The following is a 23138-nucleotide window of genomic DNA, read 5'->3' as shown; positions in this document are numbered from 1 at the left end:
AAAAACTGCTGCCATATAGTGCTCTAGAAAGGCTCGGCTCCTAAGCTTATGTTCCTGCTTTTCAACAAAAGATACAAAGAGAACCCAAGCAAACAGGTTAAATAAACATATACATTCTGCTCTGAAGTAGCAATGCACTTCCGCTCTTGAGCTGTACACAGTGATTTGCAGCTACTCACATATGCTCACCTGTGGTGTCCATATTTGTGATCGGTTTAGCTTTTCCATGTTGCTTTAAAAATAAAAAAAAGATTGAACTGTGTTTCATGTAATGCAGTATTTTGTTTTAAGATTTAAAAAAAAAAAAAAAAATAGCATTTACACCACACACAATAAATACAGGAAGCAAAAAAATGATGATCTTATCTGTGAGTTTACAATCTAGTACACAGGTCAGACATGGCTATTGAAATATAGGTTTCTGACCACTGAAGCAGGTCAAGTGCCCCCTAGGCTGCCCCTATATTAAACTATAGGGCACTTGAGCAATGGCTGACATGTTTGCCCCCCAGGCTAAAAACTACTGCTGGAACTCCATGGCTGCCAAACAGGGTTGTAGCCTGTAACAGTCATCTCTGGCAGCAAATGGGTTAACCAGCAGTGCTTTTTTCCTGTTCTATCACCTCATTCCTGGTGTCCTCCTCTAGCTGTTGTTTTCACCGCTCTGCAGTCAGCCAGGCTACTAGCAGCCGCACAGTGCAAGGTGATCTAACAGGAGCTTTAATCATGTAGGGCAGGACTGTCGTCTTTAAGAACAGCATTTTCCCCTCTTTTTCTCATGTGCATTCTTTCTAGTGTCGAGCAGCTTCAAAAGGATGAATAATGACCGCCTGTGTGAGCTGCCCAGGATTATTATTCCGCCGTCTGTTGCACAGGACTCAGATCACTGCCTGGCTGAGCAGGGAAGCTGAAGACATGGGCTGTATACAGCAGTGCAGCAATACACAGGCATAGAGATCTTACAAACATCCATCCTGCTGGGGATCACCATAGGGATCTACATCATCAGTTACCAGGCCCTGTGAGCAAGGAGACACCCTGACCTCCTATCACCAGGATCTCCTATGTCAAAGACTGAAAAAATGAGTCCACCCACACGCATGGACCGTTAAATAGGCAAGCCCCATGTGCAACATCTCACAGTAAAACTAGCAGCAGCAGCAGGCTGAGCAGCAAGCAGGAGCTGAACTGATGGAAGAACCAAAGGGTAAGAGCCTTTCAGCAGTGCCCCAGCTGGTACCCCCTCTATGCCACCCTGGTACGCTGCCTGGCAGAGGTTGACTTTAAAAACTTTTTGTTTTGTTATATTTTTTAGTATTATTCTATTTTTATTTAAATATAACTTTAGTTTCACAGTAATTTAATTTAATAAATGAACACAATATTTTTTTTATTTTATTTTTTGTTTATTTTTTAATCTGAAGATTCTAAATACTTTAAAACAAGGCTGTAATATGACAGTGATACTTTAAAGAGATAACACCCAGTTACTAATTCTGTTTACATTTAGCTTGTGCAATATAATTATTATAGTGCAATGTATCATTTTAATAATTAGAAATGTATTATATGTATAGGGCACAATGGTATTTACAGTTGACACATGAGAACATTTTGAACTCTGCAGGATGAATTGCAAAGTTCTGTTAGTGATAAAAGTAGGTTGTCTGTTATCTCTCATTAGCAGCAGCAATGAATCTGTTATCTCTGTTCAGATCATTGCTGTATACACGTTTTCAGGCTATTCCCTTTCAGTCTCTATGTACAACTTTGTACTTTGTTGGTTAAAATCTTGAAATGACATTTGAAAACCTAGAACTGAAAGCTTAAATGGATATAGAGAGAGATTATTACAATTGCTGTGTTAACATTATTAACCATCCATTCCAAACACATTTTACTTGGCATAAATATCAAAGAATGTTAAGGTCACATAAACAAGCTTACAGTAATGTGTATAGTTGTATAATATCAGATTATTTTCCTCTCTGTGGGGTGGAGGTAAGATTTTCCAATTACAAATAAACTGCTACATTTTCTAACTGTATGTGATACCCTGCAGCTTTTCTGAGTTACTGATATTCATAGAGAGGAGGAGGGGATCCACTCTCATTCCTGGGGGTGTTGCTAGAAATAATATTTATCTTTTTTAGAGAACAGAATGACCTTGTAAGAAAGAATAGTTTTTTTTTTTTTTTTACTGAAAGCCTATGGGTTTTAATACAATTCATGATTTTAATAGTAAAAGGGACATAAGACCCCATTTTTTTTCTTTTTTGATTCAGACAGAGCAAACAATTTTTTAAAAGTTTCCAATTTACTTCTATTATTAAATGTACTGAGTTCTCATGGTTTTTCTTTGTTGAAGAAATACTTAGGTAGGTATAGTGATTGTGTCTAGAGAACTGCATGGCAGGCAAAAGTGCTGCCAACTAGTGTTTCTGCAAATGTATAGCATTCTTGAAAAAACTGCTTCCATATAGTGCGGCAGACACTTACTTCCATGCATATCAATGATAGATACCAAGAGAGAGAAAAAAATTGATGATAGAATTAAATTGCAAAGTTGTTTAAAATCTCATGCTCTGAATCAAGAAAAAACATATTTTTTTCTTGTATGACTCTTTAATAACCTGATTAAGAATCCATTCCATTTCTTAACTAGTTGTCTTCATATACTTTGATTGCTGTTTTTTATGGGAGTTGGGGGAGAGGTTTACTACCTGGTGTTTAGAACTCAAATGTAATCTAGTGTTAAAGTATCATTCTAGTGTAACATAATGTGTTGTTTCATTATTTTATTTTTAAACAGGTCTTTAATTTACTATGTGTTTAACTCCTTCAAATGGTACATTGTGTGCTCCTGTGCCACTCCAGATGAGTATACATTTGGTGAGCAAATGAGAACCATGCATACCTGTGTATGCTCCAGTCACAGGCTTTGTGTATGTCCCAGGAGTGCAATTTTTAGAATGCATTTGACCATTTTGAACAACTTGTATGCTCCATAAAAGAAGGGATTTTTTTTTTTTCTCCAGCAGCATCTTGGGGAAGGGTTAACCTATGAAGCAAGATACATGAAACAGATAATTAGTTTTGACTGGTTTGGAGAGTTTCTTAATTTTTCAAAGCCCCTCCCACCCCCCTTGAAAAATGAACCAAATCTAAAACACAAATACTCCCCACCCTGCTTTAGAACGTTGCTCACAGGGACCAAAAAAAAAAAAGGGAAGCAAATTCTGTCTTCCAGTTTCATAAGCATATTTTTAGGCTTTAGAAGACTATTTCAACACAATTAAAACTGCTTGGTTGCAATGGGCCATTCTAATGTGTTTTTCAAGTTGTCTTGTTGCTATTAATGGCTGGGGAATAGACAGATAACACACTCCACACAGTCATGTGGGATTTAAATGACTGCAAAGCAGGTGTGACACAATGTGTAAACAGTTCAGTCTATGCATCTGTTCGCATGTAACTGCAAACCTCAAACATCAGTATGGTGTTAACATTTTTAAAAAAAAGTTACTGCTTCTTATATTTATTATAATCATGACTGTTTTTTCTTCTAATGTAGCATATAATTTGATATATATATATATATATATATATATATACAGTCTGCATGTTTGCCCATGTATTTAGCATTTGTTTAAACAGACATGTCTCTTGTAAGTTTATCTAGTCAGACAACAGTGTGACACATACACCTTAAAGGTATATCGTGTTTTAATTTATTTGTGTCTCAAATTAAATTGTGCTTCTACACTGATCAAACAATTACTGTGTATAATGTAGCAGGATCCGGGTTCTAATGTCTGGAGTAGGCACATGTCATCAACCTCTCCTGGGAAATCACAAATAAGAGCCACATAAACAAAATATATTACAAAGCAGTTTAACTGTGGATAATTACATATTTTATGGTGAATACAATCTTTTAGTGTGTCCCTTTTGCAAATGTTGACATCTTTCTAATCTTGAAACGTTCTGTGCAGTTATTGGTTAGATTAGTGCACCAATTTATTTACAACTGTCCCCTGGATACAGGAAGAGGATACCAGGAACATGAATTCCACCAGCTTTTCCAAGGGGGAGATCCTTGAACTGCTCTTGATTTGCAAACCCTTGACAAAACATGTGTAAATTATTTTATACAGATCTTTTGCTATATTGTGATTATTTGCGGATATATGCTCTGTGTGTGTGTGTGTATATGTATATATATATATATATATATATATATATATATATATATATATATATATATATATATATATATATATATATCCCGAGTATGATAACAGTGGCAATATGTTCACTAGAAGAGATTTATTGTACACATGAGCTGCATATAATTTTAAATATCAAGATACTCAAGCCAGTGCTTTAATATAGGAAGAATAATCCATGCCCATGGTTAAATGGACATAAAACACTGTACTCAAAGCAACATTTAGCCTAAGAATAATTTGTAGCTGTATTGTTTGAATTATATTAGTTGTAAGAAAAGTGTTACACTAATGGGTTCTGCCATGTTGGAACCTAGGCTTTCCTTATCTAATATTTTTTGCTGAGGGCAAGTAGGGACAGAGAAACAATGGCTGTGTGCAATGTTAAATTAACTATTAAACATGGTTTAAAGCCCCTTTTTAATGTTGCTTTATTACACAGAAGCATTGTTTGTACACGTTATATGTCCCTAGTATCCCCAGCAGAAGAGATGAGATAAGGAAAACCTACCGATAGGTTTCAAAATGATGATGCCAATTACTTTACAGAAACTCAGTAGATTTGGAAAACCTAGGTTGAATTACAGGAAAAGGGGTCAAAATAAATAATGCAAGTGTATTACAATATTTATTACTACCCATTATTAAACATTTTTTTTATTACAATATTTGTTTCATGTCCCTTTAACAATTAAGGCCTGCAGTGTAGTACTATGCAGTAAACTGTATGTCTCTGGCAGCAAATAGATTAACCACTTAAACACTGTCTAGCACATATATAAGTCACACACACACACACACACACTGTCTAGCACATATGTAAGTGACACGTGCACTATCTAGCACATACTGTATATAGTGACACATGCACATATATAGTGACACACACAAACTGTCTAGCACATATGTGACACACACACACACACTGTCTAGCACATATATGTGACACATGTGCACTATCAGACACACGCACATATATAGTGACACATACGCACTGTTTAGCACATATATAAGTGACACACACACACTGTCTAACACATATGTAAGTGACACATACGCACTGTCTAGCACACATATAAGTCACACACACACACTGTCTAGCACTTATTTAAGTGACACGTGTACTATCAGACACACACACACACATATATATAGTGACACATACGCACTGATTAGCACATATATAGTGACACACACTAACAGTCTAGCACATATATAAGTTCCACATATACACTGTCAGATACACACACACACACACACACACACACACTGTCTAGCACAGCGTTCGCCAACTGGTGATCCGCGAGAAGATGTTGGTGGTCCGTGACACCATCAAGCAGGAATCAATCTTTTCTGATGGTGTCACCGCCATCGCATCTCACCTGGGCTGGTCCGGACATCGCCGCAACTCCCTACAGTGCCTGGCTGGACATCAGTGAAAACCGACAGAGGAGGAGTTAAATTACAATCTCCCTACGCACGTTGCGTAGTACTCACAACTTGCGTAGCTAGATTGTATATTTAACTCCTCACACACAGTGCCCTACTCAGAGGAAGATAATTCCATTCTAAAGCCAACAGAGGTTGGTATAGTCTTGGCTTGAAATAGTGGAATTAAAGTATAAAAAAAAGAAAATCTTAGTCGGGGTTAGCTCACATCCATATTGAGAGCTTTCTGATATAAACTTAGTTTATGACTCCAATGTCTGTCCATGATCATTAGTAGTTTTGAATAATTCCTAACTGGGGAGGTAACTTGGAAGTCTTGTGGTCCTTTAAACAAAAATCATTTTCCCCCACATTTTGCCTCTCTGTTTCCAGCTCAAAAGTTGGCACTCACCCTTCATCTGTCATTTGGAAGTATTCTCTCAGTTCTGTTATTCAGTTAGTTAATTCCAAAAAAGAATTCTTAAAAATGTGTAAATATATACATAATGTAAATTTAGCTATGGTTATACTAGTTATGTACATTTTGTGTGTGTGTGTGTGTATGTATGTATGTGTATATGTATGTATATATATATATATATATATATATATATATATATATATATATATATATATATATACACCCACATACACCTTTTTAAAAAAAAAAAATCATGTTAGTGGTCCACGGGATTCAAAATTGTGAGTTTAGTGGTCCCTGAGGTCCGAAGGGTTGGGACCCCTGGTCTAGCACATATATAGCGACACATATGCACTATTAGTTGCACACACACTGTCTGACACACACACATTGTCTAGCACATATATAGTGATATACTCAAACACACTGTCTAGCACATATATAGGGACACATACGCACTGTCAGACACACACACTGTCTAGCACTTATTTAAGTGACACACACACACTATCTAGCACTTATTTAAGTGACACATATGCACTATCAGACACACACGCGCGCGCGCACACACACACACACACACACTGTCTAGCACTTATTTAAGTGAGACATATGCACTATAAGACGCACGCACGCACACACTGTCTAGCACTTATTTAAGTGACACACACACACACACTATCTAGCACTTATTTAAGTGACACATATGCACTATCAGACACACGCGCACACATACACACTGTCGAGCACTTATTTAAGTGACACATATGCACTATCAGACACACACACACACACTGTCTAGCACTTATTTAAGTAACACACACACTATCTAGCACTTATTTAAGTGACACATATGCACTATCAGACACACACACACACGTACGCACGCACACACACACACACTGTCGAGCACTTATTTAAGTGACACATATGCACTATCAGACACACACACACACACACACACACACACACTGTCTAGCACTTATTTAAGTAACACACACACTATCTAGCACTTATTTAAGTGACACATATGCACTATCAGACACACGTACGCACGCACACACACACACACTGTCTAGCACTTATTTAAGTGACACATATGCACTATCAGACACACACACTGTCTAGCACTTATTTAAGTGACACACACACACTATCTAGCACTCATTTAAGTGACACATATGCACTATCAGACACGCACACACACACTGTCTAGTACTTATTTAAGTGACACATATGCACTATCAGACGCACACTGTACAATACAATTTAAATATAAAATTATAAACATACGAAAAAATCAATATTGCTTTTATTATTTATTTTGTCCCTTTTATTATTTATTTTGTCTGAAAACTGTAGGTTTTCCAATCCTAAGTAATTGGAAGTGCATAGAGTTGACCCTGTTACATACAGTATCTGTCCCCAATTAGTCTCAGCAGAGGTGATTTCAGGCAAGATACTGAAATGAAAAAAACAAAACAAATGTCAAGCCATGCCTATTTCAGTAACAAGTGGGGATTGGGTCCTCCAACTAAGGCAAGTGGGACACCTGTTCAAATGGGCTGAGATCTCTGTTTTCTCACACTGGGGAGTTGATTTTTGCTGCTTCCTCTTGTTTTATATAGTTTCCCTATAGGCAATTCTGCCGTATTAATAATTTCAGTATAGATAGCAGTGCTCTTCACAGACACTTTTGCCAGCTGGGTGGCATTATAAAGTAGGGGGCAGTATAATGCTTTCTAAGTTCTATACAGAATGCATGCCTAAAGAGTGTCTGAGCATCATGGGAAATGTAGTCCCAAAACATCTGGGGGCCTAAGGTTTCTGTAGACCATGGGTATCCAGACTGTAATTAATTCTTTTAACTTGCATCATCTTACCATTAGTGGCTGGAAGGATGAGCAAAACCTCTTGTAACATATCATGTGATATACTAGATATCCCTAAATTAAAGATCATAATCTACCCTTGTATAACTGCAATAGATCTGATATTGTTACAATTCAGCCATATTAGCAAATACCATCTTCACCATTCTTCATAAACTTTCAGACCCACTCTAGAGGGAAGTGAGTCTTTACTTTATAGACTGGACTATAAACTGTAATTAAAGGGATATTAAACATTATACGATTGTAATATAAAATGTTTAATTATGTATAAACTTTGCAATATACTTTAATTATTTATTTTGTTCCCTTTTTCCTGTAATCTAACTCTAAAAATTGTAATTTTTTTTTTTTTTTTAAATTCCACTGAGTTTCTGTAAAGTAATGGACAGTGCACCGTAAAATTGGCTTCTTCTTAATGTGTTTACAATGACTTGTTATACCAGCTGCAGCGTTTAAAATGTATGGAAATACTTTTTAGGTATTATTTTGTATATGAAATAGCTGTTTCTGCTAATTGAAATCACAACCCATTGAAACGGGTTGAGCTAGCAGGGTAAGCAGATCTCATTATCTTTTCGATCTAATTATTTACAGTCCTCATTAGCTTCTTTTTTTACTGTTTACGCAAAGGCCAATACTTGGAGAGAACAAAATTTTATATTTTAGTAACTCTCTGTGACAACATCTGGGAGCATTATTTTACCCAAATCTTCTTGTTTACATGGCTTTTGTGTAACCAGAAATTAAGTTCAGAAACAATTAGTATGGGTGGGGAAACAGTATACAAAATCAGCTATTTTGAATGAGAAAATAAAGGTAAATGAGCTTTTTGTTAAAAATGTTATACCCTCCAGTAGGTAAAATGAATAATGCGGAACATATTAGTGTACATTGTCCATTTAAAGGGACATTGTACACTAGATTTTTCTTTGCATAAGTATTTTGTAGATCCATTTATATACCTCATACAGTTTAAAAAATAATAATAATATATATATATATGTTTTGCTTATTTTTAAATAACATTGCACTGATTTTCAGACTCCTAACCAAGCCCCAAAGTTTTAAGAGAATACTTGTTCCTGTTTGTGTAAAGAGTATTTTCATATGCAGGGGAGGGGGGAGTGTTTATCTTTTTTTGCTACAGAACAACTTTCCCTGGGTGTTCCAGCTAACATTTTTAACATAGCTAAACTGGGAGCTTCTAAGTAAGTTTTTTTATTTTTATTTATTTAACGGTTTTATACTGGATTTTTTATATCGGTATCTGTGCATATTATTCTTTATAGTAGTGTCTATTAAATGAAGTTAAATGAAAATTTGTGTATACTGTCCCTTTAAGTTTTCACCTTATCTCACTGTCCTGCTGCAAAGCCATTAGGAACAGATATAAAACGGGCAATAAAATAGACCAATACAAACAAGGTTATGTGGGTTTACTTTAATGTTTACTCAAATTCTATTGCCTGGTTTATCCATCTTTCCCTAATTGTTCCTAGCAGAAGACAGAGATAAATAGAAAACTAGTTCAAATATTACCTTATTGAATCTGGAGTACTTTATAGAAACCAAACTTTTACACTTGTATAGTCAATATTTAACCCTTTCACTGCTAAGCCTTTATTCCACCCAACTGCTGAGCTAATTCTGTGCTTTTTTTTGCTACCTACATTTAAAATAAATTTCAGTGAAGGACCCACACAAATGATATATTGTTGTTTTTTTTTTTCAGCAGGCCCAGCAGATTCACAATATGTTATTGTTATATTTAAACTTTATAGCATGTGAAATAGCTGAGGCAAAAACTGGAAATATGTATAATTTTTGCATAGATTTTAGTAAATCATTTTGAAAATGGCCCAATAACCACTGCTGTTACTGTGATCACATGTCATCAAGAATAGCCACGTGTGAAATAGGGGCCGATACAGGCTATTGAGGGTTATATAGATTATAGAGGCCCCATTGTGCAGCACAGAATTAAAAGCATTTATTTTTCATGTATTATATTTTTTTAAGGGAGGGACTTGTCTACTAGAAAATAAACTTTTTAGGGGTCTGTAGACTTACTAGATTTTTTTATTTTTTGTGTGTGCATAAACTAAAACATCCCCAAGCAAATCTCCATATGTTCTTTTATTTTTAAAATATATGCTTTCTAGCACTGCACCAAGACCACTTGAAAGAGTAAATGATTATCTTTCAAATAAGGGCTATTGGAGGTTTGTAGCTGCTAAGGGAGCTGAGATCAATGGGTTTAAAGAACCTCCCCCTCTTTTCAAGCAGCTACCGTTGCAACCTGGTTCAGCCCCTTTGTGACGTCACCACGTGCATAAGTGGTGATGTCACTGGCACTCCCATGAAGCCTGGGAGTGCTACCCACCCACTAGGCCCCCAACGATCTCTGGCCTATAGTACGGGGATCTCTGAAAACAGAGTTTGTTCGATGATCCCCCTGTGTGACGAAAAGGGCTCATCATGCTCCTATAGGCCGCAATGTGCATGACGAGTATAGACATATTATTCTAAAGCTTATCTTTGCTTTGAGTAAATCATTATGTACTTACTGTTTATCTCCATTAAAGTCTATGGAGAATTTTTATGTTGCCACCAGTTTCCAAACTTTACCACCTCACCTTCAGGCTCGCCGGAAACAGAAGTTATCAAGCAGCGGTCTAAAGACTGCTGCTCCATAACCTGTCCTCCTGCTCTGAGGCGGCGGACAGAAATCAACCCGATCGAATACGATCGGGTTGATTGACACCCCCTGCTAGCGGCTGCGAATCTGCAGGGGGCGGCATTGCACCAGTAGTTCACAAGAACTGCTGGTGCAATGATAAATGCCGGCAGCTATATCGGATCATGTCCTCTCGCACAATCATAAATATGCCCCTAAGCCTTTTTCGGTTGCTTATTTACACGACTAATTCAATTTTAAAAAAAAATCTTCTACTAAGTCAGTTATCAGTTTTACAAAAAAAATCTCTTCCTCCTGTATAAGTAACCGATTAATCACGCACTCATGAACTACACTTAAAGGGACAGTAAATAGCTTGTAATTACCAGACATTTCTGTTGTGTTGCAATAGAACAGCATATCAGCCAAGTCTACACATTTTTAAAACAAAATAACATATTTTATGCTGCAATTGTTTTTCAATAGCCAACCATTTGCCTTATTCGGAGGAGCCAATCTTGACTTTAGTCTGCAGACTACAAGGTTAGCCACAGCCACAGTAATTATGGTATACAATATATTGCTTTACTGTTGTTAACTGATAATGCCAATTAGGGATAAATATGTAGCAGGGTAAGCCTTGAGAAGTCAGCAGGGGTAGGTTGCATTTCAGGTTCTGAGAATGTGAAATTCCTCAATTTTAAGATCTAAATTACAAGAAAAGGGGGCAAAATAAATAATTAAAGTAAATAGCAAAGCTGTTTCATTACACAAAACTAAAGGGACATAAAGCTGCATTAAGAAAAAATTAAAGGGGCATTAAACATTGTCTAATATGTTATGTAACTTGAGGATAGCCTTTTCGTTTTTTTAAAATAATTTATAATAGACATTTAGGCCCCTAAAACTGTATTTACCTTGTCAGTGCAGTCATTCTCATTGACGCGGCAGTTTTTTCAACAGCCGCGTGTCAATGCAATGCAAAATGCACTTTTAGGGACATAATTGTGTATTATAAAACTTTTTTTTTTTTAACATATGTAACATATTTGACATTGTTCACTTCCCCTATTAATGCATTTTTCTTTTTGCACTATTGCTTTTCTATACCTGTGTGTTTAACCCTCTACAAAAGGGGTTAAAGTCATCTTCAGAGTGGGACTGCACTGTTAATTCTGATCTTAACATGGCCAGCCAGGGCTCAACAAAACCAGGAAGCCACTAGTTCATAATTTTTTTTTTTTTTTTACCCCTGGCTCCTAACCTTTTTTTATTCTCTCTTTCTCTCTTTCTCTCTTTCTTCTCTCTTTCTCTCTTTCTCTCTTTCTCTCTTTCTTCTCTCTTTCTTCTCTCTTTCTTCTCTCTTTCTTCTCTCTTTCTTCTCTCTTTCTTCTCTCTTTCTTCTCTCTTTCTTCTCTCTTTCTTCTCTCTTTCTTCTCTCTTTCTTCTCTCTTTCTTTCCTCTTTCTTCTCTCTTTCTTTCCTCTTTCTCTCTTTCTTCTCTCTTTCTTTCCTCTTTCTTTCTTCTCTCTCTCTTTCTTCTCTTTCTTCTCTCTTTCTTTCTTCTCTCTTTCTTCTCTCTTTCTTTCTTCTCTCTTTCTTCTCTCTTTCTTTCTTCTCTCTTCTCTCTTTCTTCTCTCTTCTCTCTTTCTTTCTTCTCTCTTCTCTCTTTCTTCTCTCTTCTCTCTTTCTTCTCTCTTCTCTCTTTCTTCTCTCTTCTCTCTTTCTTTCTCTCTTCTCTCTTTCTTTCTCTCTTCTCTCTTTCTTTCTCTCTTCTCTCTTTCTTTCTCTCTTCTCTCTTTCTTTCTCTCTTCTCTCTTTCTTTCTCTCTTTCTTCTCTCTTTCTTCTCTCTTTCTTCTCTCTTTCTTTCTTCTCTCTTTCTTCTCTCTCTCGTCAGGTAAGGCCAGGTGTGTTTGTCCTTGTGCTGTCTCTACTGCGCATGACAGCTTCGAACAAACACACTTGGCCTTTTATATAATATGGCATTTGCCAGCTATGCACATACCTATTTTGAGATTTTAGATGGTGATCGCAATTCAATAAAACACGCTCATGAAACTAATGTATTTTGAAAGAAACTCCCACAACTCAATAATTCATAAAGATTGATTATAAATCCTGTAGCTGTATCTCTCCTGTAACCATTAACTTTTTTGTGTATAGAATAAAATCCATTGTGAAGGGTGCTGACATCATAAAAATGCCATCACAACCTTACAGAACAAATTAATCAAAATGAGGTGGGGGGGAAGGAATCTTGAAAACTTTTAAAGGGACAACAAAAAACTAATTTTTATTTCACGAATCAAATAGAACATACAATTTTAAAAATTTATCAAATTTGCTTCATTCTATTGATATCCTTTGCTAAAGGAACAGGAACAGGAACAATGCACTAATGAACCCACCTTGGTATGTTTTTCAAGAAAGGATACCAAGAGAACAAATCAAATTATATAATAGAAGTAATGTAATGGAAAAAATGTGTTTAATGTGCATTTTAAATAGAACTAAAACCGGAAATAAAAACAGGATAACCTTGTATCACTGAAATAGTAAGACATAACCACAAGACTACATACTTTACAGGAGCAATAGATTCTTTGTGAATTACGCATGAAACATTGACATAAATCATTTTTGCAAGTGTTTTGCAAGTAATGTGGTTTTAATTACGTTTTTCTTTGTTGCTAGCGTTTGGCAACTCACCCAACTTTAGATGTATACGGCAGGAGCATCCACTAATGAAAAGCAGGAAATGATAGGTATATTTCTAACACAAACCTGCTTTTACAGCGAGTTCCCTAGGTAACCTTGCGAGTGTCTGCGAATCATAAAAGTAGACATTACATTAACTGCACAACCACAACTATCCTAGAAATACTAGTAACTCGTTTTTGTATCCTTGCCCAACATCATTTTGAAAAACTACAATTCTGTGATAGATATACTGTAGAATAAATGCAAGGTCAGTGTAGCAGTTAACTTAGATTGTTAACTTTCAGTAAATTCATAGGCAGTGCTGTAATTAAGGACAAAGGAGAAAATGCAGGCACTGCTAGGGATTCCTTAAAACATAGAATCTTTATTTGAACGATGATAAAAAATGAACAGCTACAACCGCTGTGACAAAAGCTTGAATACAAAAGGGTACAAACCGGCAAAAGGCAAAGCTGGGGTAAATAGACACAAAAGATAGTTCAGACAATCTTTTGTGTCTATTTACCCCAGCCTTGCCTTTTGCCGGTTTGTACCTTTTTGTATTCAAGCTTTTGTCACAGCGGTTGTAGCTGTTCATTTTTTATCATCGTTCAAATAAAGATTCTATGTTTTAAGGAATCCCTAGCAGTGCCTGCATTTTCTCCTTTGTCCTGCATCTACTAAGTGGCTAGGTTTCGCCACTGCTACGGCACTCCGTTGGCTCTCCATGGAAAAACTATACTGAAACCGGCGTCACTTCCGGTTGCCTCGCCAAGCCCGCAGACGCTGCCAGGAACGCCGCTCTCTTGTGTCTTACATCTCTCAGCAGTGCTGTAATTAACCCTGACCTGCATATATACAGTACTGTGCAAAAGTTTTAGGTAGGTGTGAAAAGATGCTGTAAAGTAAGAATGCTTTCAAAAATAGAAATGCTAATAGTTTATTTTTATCTATTAACAGAATGCAAAGTGAATGAACATAAAAATAAATAAATCTAAATCAATTCAGTAGTTTGTTTTACTACCCTTTGGGGTCGATTTATCAACCCCTTTGCCTGCCTACGACTTCAGTTTCTCACAAGAGAACCTACAGTCCGTATTTATGACAGCTGCCTTCCTAAACTTTTGCCACCTCTTAGGTGGCGAATTTCAATCTCCCCGGTCTCATCTGACCGGGGAGATTGACAGTTCCTGCCCATGCGTGATTGGCTGTGCGCGGGCAGGGGGCAGGATTGCACGCAAGTTCAAAATAGCGCTCATGTGCAATGCTGAATTTCGGCAGCGGAATTCAGCCCGCCAGAGGCGAGCTGCAGCGGACAGGGGCAAGTATGTGCGCCCTTGTCCTCCACAGCTTGATAAATCAACACCATTGCCTTTAAAACAGCATTGATTCTTCTAGATACACTTGCACACAGTTTTTAAGGAGCTCAGCAGGTAGGTTGTTCCAAACATCTTTGAGAACTAACCACAGTTCTTCTGCGGATTTTGGCAGCCTCCGGGTTCTGTGGGGTTCACACCATCACTTCCAGGACTCCTTGAAGATAGTTGTGTTTTTTTTTAATGACTTTCGCTGTATGTCTGAGGTTGTCATGCTGCAGAATAGATTTGGGGCCAATCAGATGCCTCCCTGATGATATTGCATAATGGGTAAGTATCTGCTTGTAATCCTCACCATTGAGGAGATCATTCATTCTAACCAAATCCCCAACTCCATTTGCAGAAATGAAGCCCCAAACTTGCAAGGATCCTCCACCATGCTTCACTGTTGCCTGCAGACACTTATTCTTGTATCACTCTCCAGCCCTTCAGTGAACAAACTGCCTTCTGCTACAACACAATATTTCAAATTTTGACTCATCAGTCCAGAGCACCTGCTCTCCATTTTTCTGCACCCCAGTTCTTCTGCTTTCATGCATAGTTGAGTCACCTGGCGTTGTTTCCACGTCAGAGTTATGGCTTTTTGGCCGCAAGTCTTACCTGAAGACCACTTCTGACCAGCCTTCTCCAAACAGTAGATGGGTGTACCAGGGTCCCACTGGTTTCTGCCAGTTCTGAGCTGATGGCCCTGCTGGCTGGGACTGGGAGAGACCTTGTGTCTTGTTGTTGTGCTCAATCTTGTCATGTGTTTGACTTTTGACATTAAACTGTCTTCAGCAACTTCACCATCTTAGCAGAGTTTGGCTGTTCCTCATCCAGTTTTATTCTTCCTACACAGCTGTTTCTGTTTCAGTTAATGATTGTGTTTCATCCTACGTATTAAATTGATGATCACCATTAGTACCTGTTTGGTATAATTGTTTAATCATACACCTGACTATATGCCTACAAAATCCCTGCCTAGAAGAATCAATGCTGTTTTGAAAGCAAATATTGATTCGATTTATATTTTTCTTTGTTCCACTCACATTGTATTTTGTTAAATGATAAAAATAAACTAATAAAATTTTCTATTTTTCAAAAGCATTCTTCACAGCATTTTTTCACACCTGCTTAAAACTTTTGCATAGTAGAGTATACACATACTGTACTTTGCAGAATGCATCTTAGAGGCACTTTTGTATTCTGCGCCACATTTGTGGTCTTGAGTATAAAACAGGTGTTAAATATGAGTTGTGATTTGTGTTAAGCACTTTATAGTATTCAGGAAGTGCTACACAAGACAACAGATTTCACTAAAAAGCTTCACAAACTTGTAGACCTGAACTCTCTCTCTATAGTCCGGGTACCCCAAGATAATAATAGATCTGACCAGCTCTCAGCCTTCAGCTATGTGATTCTTCATATCCTGTTTTTCAAAAGTCATAAACTTGCCCTTCAGGATGCTTACCGACTTAAACTAGCTGGTCTTGCTCACATGTCAGTACTGCCCTGTAAAAGAATTTCTGTGACTATAGGGTAGTCTATGTTGCTCAAAACAAAAATGCCTATTTGTTAAACAGTTTACATATAAACAAACAATAGTGCTACTTGATACATTTTAACATTTAAAGCGACATGAAACACAATTTTTTTTCTTCTATGATTCAGAAAGAGCATGCAATTTTAAACAACTTTCCAATTTACGTCTATGATCTTATTTGCCTTATTTTCTTGAGATATTTTGTTGAAAAGTATATCTAAATATGCTCAGTAGTTGCTGATTGTTTACTGCACATAGATGCCTGGTGTTATTGGCTCCCCCATGTGCATTGCTATGTCTTCAACAAAGGGTACCTAAAGAATGAAGCAAATTAGATAGAAGTAAATTGGAATGTTGTTTAAAAATGTATCTAAATCATGAAAGAAAAAATTGGGGTTTCGTGTTCCTTGAAATAAAATGACCACTCATAAAAAAAAAAAAAAAAGTCTCTAGCAAGTTTATTCATAAAAAAAGGGGAGAAAAAAAACAGAGACTTGTGTAGATAGCATTTTTAAAATACGTCTTGCAGAAAAAAATATTTATAAAATGCATAATTGTTGTTTTCTGTAAACGTGCAGCCTCCCTGGTTGTCAAATGTAGCCAAGATGTGTGTGAAGGGTGAGTTACATCTAAAAGTCTACTGGCTGAAATATTGTTGTAAATATAACCCTTAAAGGGATACTGAACCCAATTTTTTTTCTTTCATGATTCAGATAAAGCAGGTAATTTTAAGCAACTTTCTTATTTACTCCTATGATCAATTTTTCTTCTTTATCTTGGTATCTTTATTTGAAAAAGCAGGAATGTAAGCTTACTAGCCAGCCAATTTTTGGTTCAGCATTCTGGGTAGTGATTGGTGGCTACATTTAGCTACCAAACAGGAAGCGCTACCCAGGTGCTGAACCACAGAAGGGCCGGCTCGTAAACTTACATTCCTGCTTTTTCAAATAAAAGATACTAAGAGAACGAAGAAAAATTGATCATAGGAGTAAATTAGAAAGTTGCTTAAAATTATTGCATGCTCTATCTGAATCATGAAAGAAAGAATTTGGGTTCAGTATCCCTTTAATTGACCTCAACGAAGATGATGATATAAGATACAGCTTAAATATATGTTTTTCTACAAAAAATAATAATAATATAATGGCAAGACTGTCTTGCAATAAATGAACAAAACTCCCTACCACTTGCCCTATTTGCAGAAGACAATCCTGTATTGTTACTGGGGTTGGCAAGGCTTGTGTGAACCTGCAGTCAAAAAGAGAGAAGGGCTTGATAAATGGAACCCTTAGTGTGTTCCCATAGGTGTAACATCAGAGTGACATACACACAAGAATGAGGAAGATCCCTTTGTAGGGCCTGTGCTTTACACCAAACTGCTCTAAAAAATCTCTTGTTCTCTTGGGAAACAGTTTATCATTTAGACATACTAGAGAGGAAAAAAAAGCATTGGAGCCAACATTACATTTTCATGATTCAGATAAAGAACACACTGAATAATATAAAACATATTTTCCATGTTAAAGGGACAGTTAATGTAACAAAAGTCTGTTCATTTTTAAGAATGCCTTTTGCACTAGATCAGATGTCCACAAATATAGCCAGACAGTGGCATTTGTATGTAGATGTAATATATAGAATTACTCCAAAAATACGTTTAAAACTTCCACTTCTGTTTGACCCACACATCAAACAATGCTTGTTGGCACATGCTTGTTTGACCCACACATCAGTTGTGCTCTCAGCATATGTTGCGCTTAAAGGGACACTAAATCCATTTTTTTTTTTAGCAACTTTCTAATTTACTCCTATTATCAATTTTTCTTTGTTCTCTTGGTGTCTTGATTTAAAAAGCAGGAATGTAAAGCTTAGCAGCCAGACCATTTTAGGTTCAGCACCCTGGATAGCGCTTGCTTATTGGTGGCTTCATTTAGCAAACCAATAAGCAAGCATAAACCAGGTTCTGAGCCAAAAATGGGCTGGCTCCTGAGCATTGCATTCCTACTTTTTAAATAAAGATAGCAAGAGAACGAAGAAAAATTGACAATAGGAGTAAATTAGAAAGTTGCCTAAAATTTGCATGCTTTATCTGAATCATTAAAGGGACAGTGAAGGAAAAAACATTTTTTTGCATGAATACAAAGAACGTTAAAAAACCATACTTATTAATGTACTGTCTGTTTAAATTGTTTACCGTTTTGGCGCAATGATTATTCAATCTTTTATTATTTTCCAAACCCCCTTCGGGGGTACCAGTTCACAGCGTCCTATCCTGGATGACAACCCGGGTATTAATGTGGCTGACTTTATCTGCAATGCGCGTGTGCAAACTTTAGAAACGTCAGAAAAACAACAGACAGTAATCCTTTAAATAAATAATTTGGGTTTAGTACCCCTTTAATACTACTAATGAGTGAGAGCTTAGGAGAGAGTTCAAGGGGTGGGCAGCGGCCTTCTTATGGGCTGCAATGGTTGCTCTAAAAACACTCCCTCGAAAGGTGTTTCTGAATCTGCTTTCATGCCCCTTTAATTTTTGCTCTGACAGTCTGTGCAGACAAAAGAAGCTGTAATCATTTACAAGTAGTACATGGAATATTTACAGTTTGTTCGACAGTTTAAAAGGGGCTGTCATTTTGCCCACTATTGAAAACTCACCAATCCATCTTTCTGGTTCTCACAACCAGTGCTCTATGACGGAAATTTCAGATTGAGTACATAATGGGCAAGAGTTATGCTTGCAGGCAGACAGGTTTGCAAGTAGAGAACTATCCGCCTGCAATCACAATGTGCGATGCTGCATTGGATGTCGAAATTTTACATTGCACAAGAGCTTTCTTGTGCAATGCTGCCCCCTGCTCTTGTGCAACCATTTGCACACTTGAAAAGCCGCAAAAGCTAAGAGTGCAGCTTAAAGGGCCAGTCAACATTTTTATTTATGTTATATAATTCTGGACTATGTGCAGTATTATGTAATATTAACCTAGCAATGCTTTAACTGAGGAGCTGAAGAGGACAGCGAAGTAGAGATGGTAAGTAAAGTTTTAGGGGTTAAAACTAATATTCCTCCCTTTTTTTTTTTTTTTACAGCCATCACTAGATTAATGTTACATTATTCTGCACATAGTGCAGTATTATGTATTATTAATAACTAAGTTGACTGGCCCTTTAATAAATCTAGCCATCTTTATACACAGACATGGTGCACTTAGATTGACAACAAATGTAGGAAGAATATTGAGGAGCCAGATCATCACTTTTTTGAGGAGGTTGGCATTAGTGTTTATATAATGAAATCAGAATAATATAGCAAATAGTTGCCAAAAGGACAAATCTTGTGTGCCAGGTAGCCATGGCTACTAGAATTTTTAAAGCCCTGAGTTAAAATAGTGATGGTTTCGACTGCAGTGTTGGATCTCTAATTTTTCTCATACATCTTTCTTTCCCTTTCTGTAATCCTTCTACTAGACAGCTAGTCTGACTCAGCAAGAATAAATCATCGCCTTTCGGTTTTCTCCTTATGCTATATACAGTCATTCATTTCTCTATGTACATCTTACTCTTAGGGGACCTGTATTATTCGGTACTAATGTAACCATGGTAAAGTTTAAAAAAGGAATTGCAATCATTAGCAATTTGTATTGTAAATATTTCTCGCTGTGTCTCAGGTAAAAATTATAAACACAATAAAATATGTTGCTATAATCGCCATGAGGCTGATAGTTACGAGAAACTGCTGCAATGGGTGAGTGATACAAACAAAACCAGACACAGACATGTGACATCTTCTTTAAAGGAACACTCTACTGTGAAATATATATATATATATATATATATATATATATATATATATATATATATACAGTATACAGTATATGTTACGGGTAAAGTCAGAAATCCGGGTAAACCTGACATTACCCAAGCGGCTGTGGGTAAAGCCCGATGTAATGTAATTCCCCCCATCTACACTATTTTGTTTGCCTCTGCCTCAGGGTTTCAAGGAAGGCGCCCCGCTGATCCTCTGACATCCACCCCAAGTGAACCTTGGGGAATGAGGTTTACAAGGGGCCTTCGCCCCCCTTTAACCCCCAAAGTGGAGGCAAAAAAGATAGTGAAGATGTGTGAATTGCAGTGCATTGTGTGTATAAAATAAATATATATAATATAATAAATATATATATATATATTTGCAGTATGAGAAGATTTATCATGTTAAATTGGGCTTTATCCATAGCCGCTTGGGTAATGTCAGCTTTACCCGGTTAATGCTGGGATTACCCAAATTCCTTACTTTACCCGCAACATATGTGTGTGTGTACAAAAAATGCTAAGTAAAACCTGTTTAAAGTTTAACATGAAACTAACAAAAGGTGCATGGAGTCACTGATTCTCACTGGAAAACAGAAAAAAGTTTCTGAAAACAGAAAAAAGTTTGAGATCATGTCAGACTAATCTTATTGACTTCTTTGATTATGTAACAAAAGTATTAGACAAGGGAGGAGCAGTTGATGTAACATATCTAGATTTCAGCAAAGCATTTGACACCGTCCCACACAATAAACTTATTCACAAACTATATCTCCTTGGTCTAGATTCAAAAATTGTGAACTGGGTGGAATGCTGGCTTAAGGACAGAAAACAAAGTGTCTTAGTAAATGGAGTTCATTCAGCAGAGGGGGCTGTTACTAGTGGTGTTCCTCAGGGGTCAGTTCTGGGGCCTGTTTTGTTTAACATATTTATCTGCGATATCAGCAAAGGGCTACAGGGGAAAGTATGTCTCTTTGCCGATGATACAAAAATTTGCAACAGAGTGGATGTTCCAGGGGGGGTAGACAAAATGAGAAGTGATATACAACAATTGGAGGATTGGACAAATGACTGGGGTCTAAAGTTTAACACAGCAAAGTGTAAAATAATGCATTTAGGGAAGAAAAATCCAAATGTTAATTACAGACTCAATGACACTTAACTGACTGTTACAGACGAGGAACAGGACTTGGGAATTATTATTTCAGATGATTTAAAACTTAGTAAACAATGTAGTAATGCAGCGAGTAAGGCTAGCAGAATGCTTGGATGTATTGGTAGAGGTATTTGCAGCAGAAATAGTAAGGTTCTTATGCCACTTTATAGATCATTAGTTAGGCCTCATCTTGAGTATTGTGTGCAGTTCTGGAGACCATATCTTCAGAAGGATATTAACAAACTTGAATCTGTGCAAAGGAGGGCTACCAAAATGGTACATGGTCTAAAAAATAAAACTTACCAGGATAGGCTCAATGACCTAAATATGTATAGCTTAGAGGAGAGAAGGGAAAGAGGTGATATGATAGCAACTTTCAAGTACATTAAAGGGTTTAGTAAAACTGAGGCTGTGGGTATTTTACATAAAATGGAAAATTCAAGAACAAGGGGTCATGAGCTCAAGCTAAAGGGTAGTAGATTCAGAAGTAATTTGAGGAAGCACTTCTTTACAGAAAGAGTGATTGATTTATGGAATAAACTTCCTCAAGAGGTAGTAGCAACAAACACTGTGGGGGACTTTAAAAATGCATGGGACAAGCATAGGGCTATCCTACGAACTAGATAAGTTTATACTGTTAGGTAAGGTCGGGCAGACTTGCTGGGCCTATGGCTCTTATCTGCCGTCAATATCTATGTTTCTATGTTTATTTAGTACAGTCACATCCATTTTTGCACCAGAAAACACTTTGAAAAGGGAAGAACAAAGGAAATATTTAGTAACATATTGTGTTTCCAATAACTTGGAGAGTATTAAAGGGCCAAAAAAGTTCATGCTCTAATTTGTTACATTGTGTAGTTTTAAGACTATTGACCCTACGCTACCCGCAAAGAGGTCAAACGCACCATAGAAGTACTGCTTGGGACAGGCTCAGATGTAACTAGCACTGCTGATTGGATCAGTGGCAGTTTCCACTCCGGACCCACGGTGCTCTGCAGCAATACTTCTATAGTGTATTTAACCCTTTTTTCGGGTAGTGCAGGGTCGAAAGTCTTAAAATGACATACTCTAATATGGCCTTTTAAATGTATGGGAAAAAGTTTTTTTCAGGTTTCATTTGTATTTGAAATAGTTGGTTTTGCTCATTGAAAAACACCTCTCATTGTTCTCAAGTACGTGACCATTCAAATGGTTGGTGCCTGCAGGAAGAGTAGGTGCTCTTATCTCTCTCTATAAACAAAGACCACTACTAAAATGTGGATTATCTGGTGGTTTCAATTTCAGGAATAAACCTAAACAGGCAATTTTCCATACATTTAATGCTATGCAGCAGGTATTTTCCTCACCTATATATAATTAAAGGGACATTAAACCCCAAAAATGTCTTTCATGATTCAGATAGAGAATACAATTTTTAAAAAGTTTCCAATTTACTTCTATTATCAGATGCATTTCATTCTCATGTTATTCTTTATTGAAGAGATACCTAGGTAGGTAGCGTGCACATGCCTGAAGCCCTAAATGACAGGAAATAGTGCTGCCATCTAGTGCTCCTGCTAATGTATAACATTGTTGCAAAACTGCTGCTATATAGTGCTGCAGACACGTGCACACTCTTCAGCTTACATCCCAGCTTTTCAACAAAGGATAACAAGAAAACGAACAAAACATGATAATAGAAGTAAAGTAGAACGTTTTTTAAAATGTTATCTTCTATCTAAACCATGAAAGAAAAAAAATTGGGTTTTATGTCCCTTTAAATTGCCACTAAATTGTTTACTCACTCCTGCCAGCCCATAAACATATCTTTATTTTAGAACATGCTACAAAAGATAATCTTACAAATTAAGCGGATTTAAAACAGTATTTCTTTTTATTTTTGGCAACATTTTCATTGTTGTGCAGTCCAGGTATACACCTTCCTGTGCGT

The 23138-nt window shown here is 36.8% G+C and overlaps 1 protein-coding gene across 1 annotated transcript in view; it reads left to right on the top strand.

Annotated features, from left to right (window-relative positions):
* The first annotated feature begins 598 nt into the window (after positions 1 to 598).
* The window catches only part of ENTPD1 (ectonucleoside triphosphate diphosphohydrolase 1), a 155196-nt gene continuing 132656 nt past the window's right edge, over positions 599 to 23138 (top strand). Inside the window, exon 1 of the mRNA XM_053692528.1 lies at positions 599 to 1207. Coding sequence (XP_053548503.1) covers positions 1192 to 1207 — 16 coding nt within the window. The 5' untranslated portion in view covers positions 599 to 1191. The remainder of the gene's footprint in view (positions 1208 to 23138) is intronic.

Source organism: Bombina bombina, chromosome 9 (assembly GCF_027579735.1).
Source record: "Bombina bombina isolate aBomBom1 chromosome 9, aBomBom1.pri, whole genome shotgun sequence".
Lineage (NCBI taxonomy): Eukaryota > Metazoa > Chordata > Amphibia > Anura > Bombinatoridae > Bombina > Bombina bombina.
Note: the sequence above shows the minus strand (reverse complement) of the source record. Positions and strands in the feature narration are given on the sequence as shown.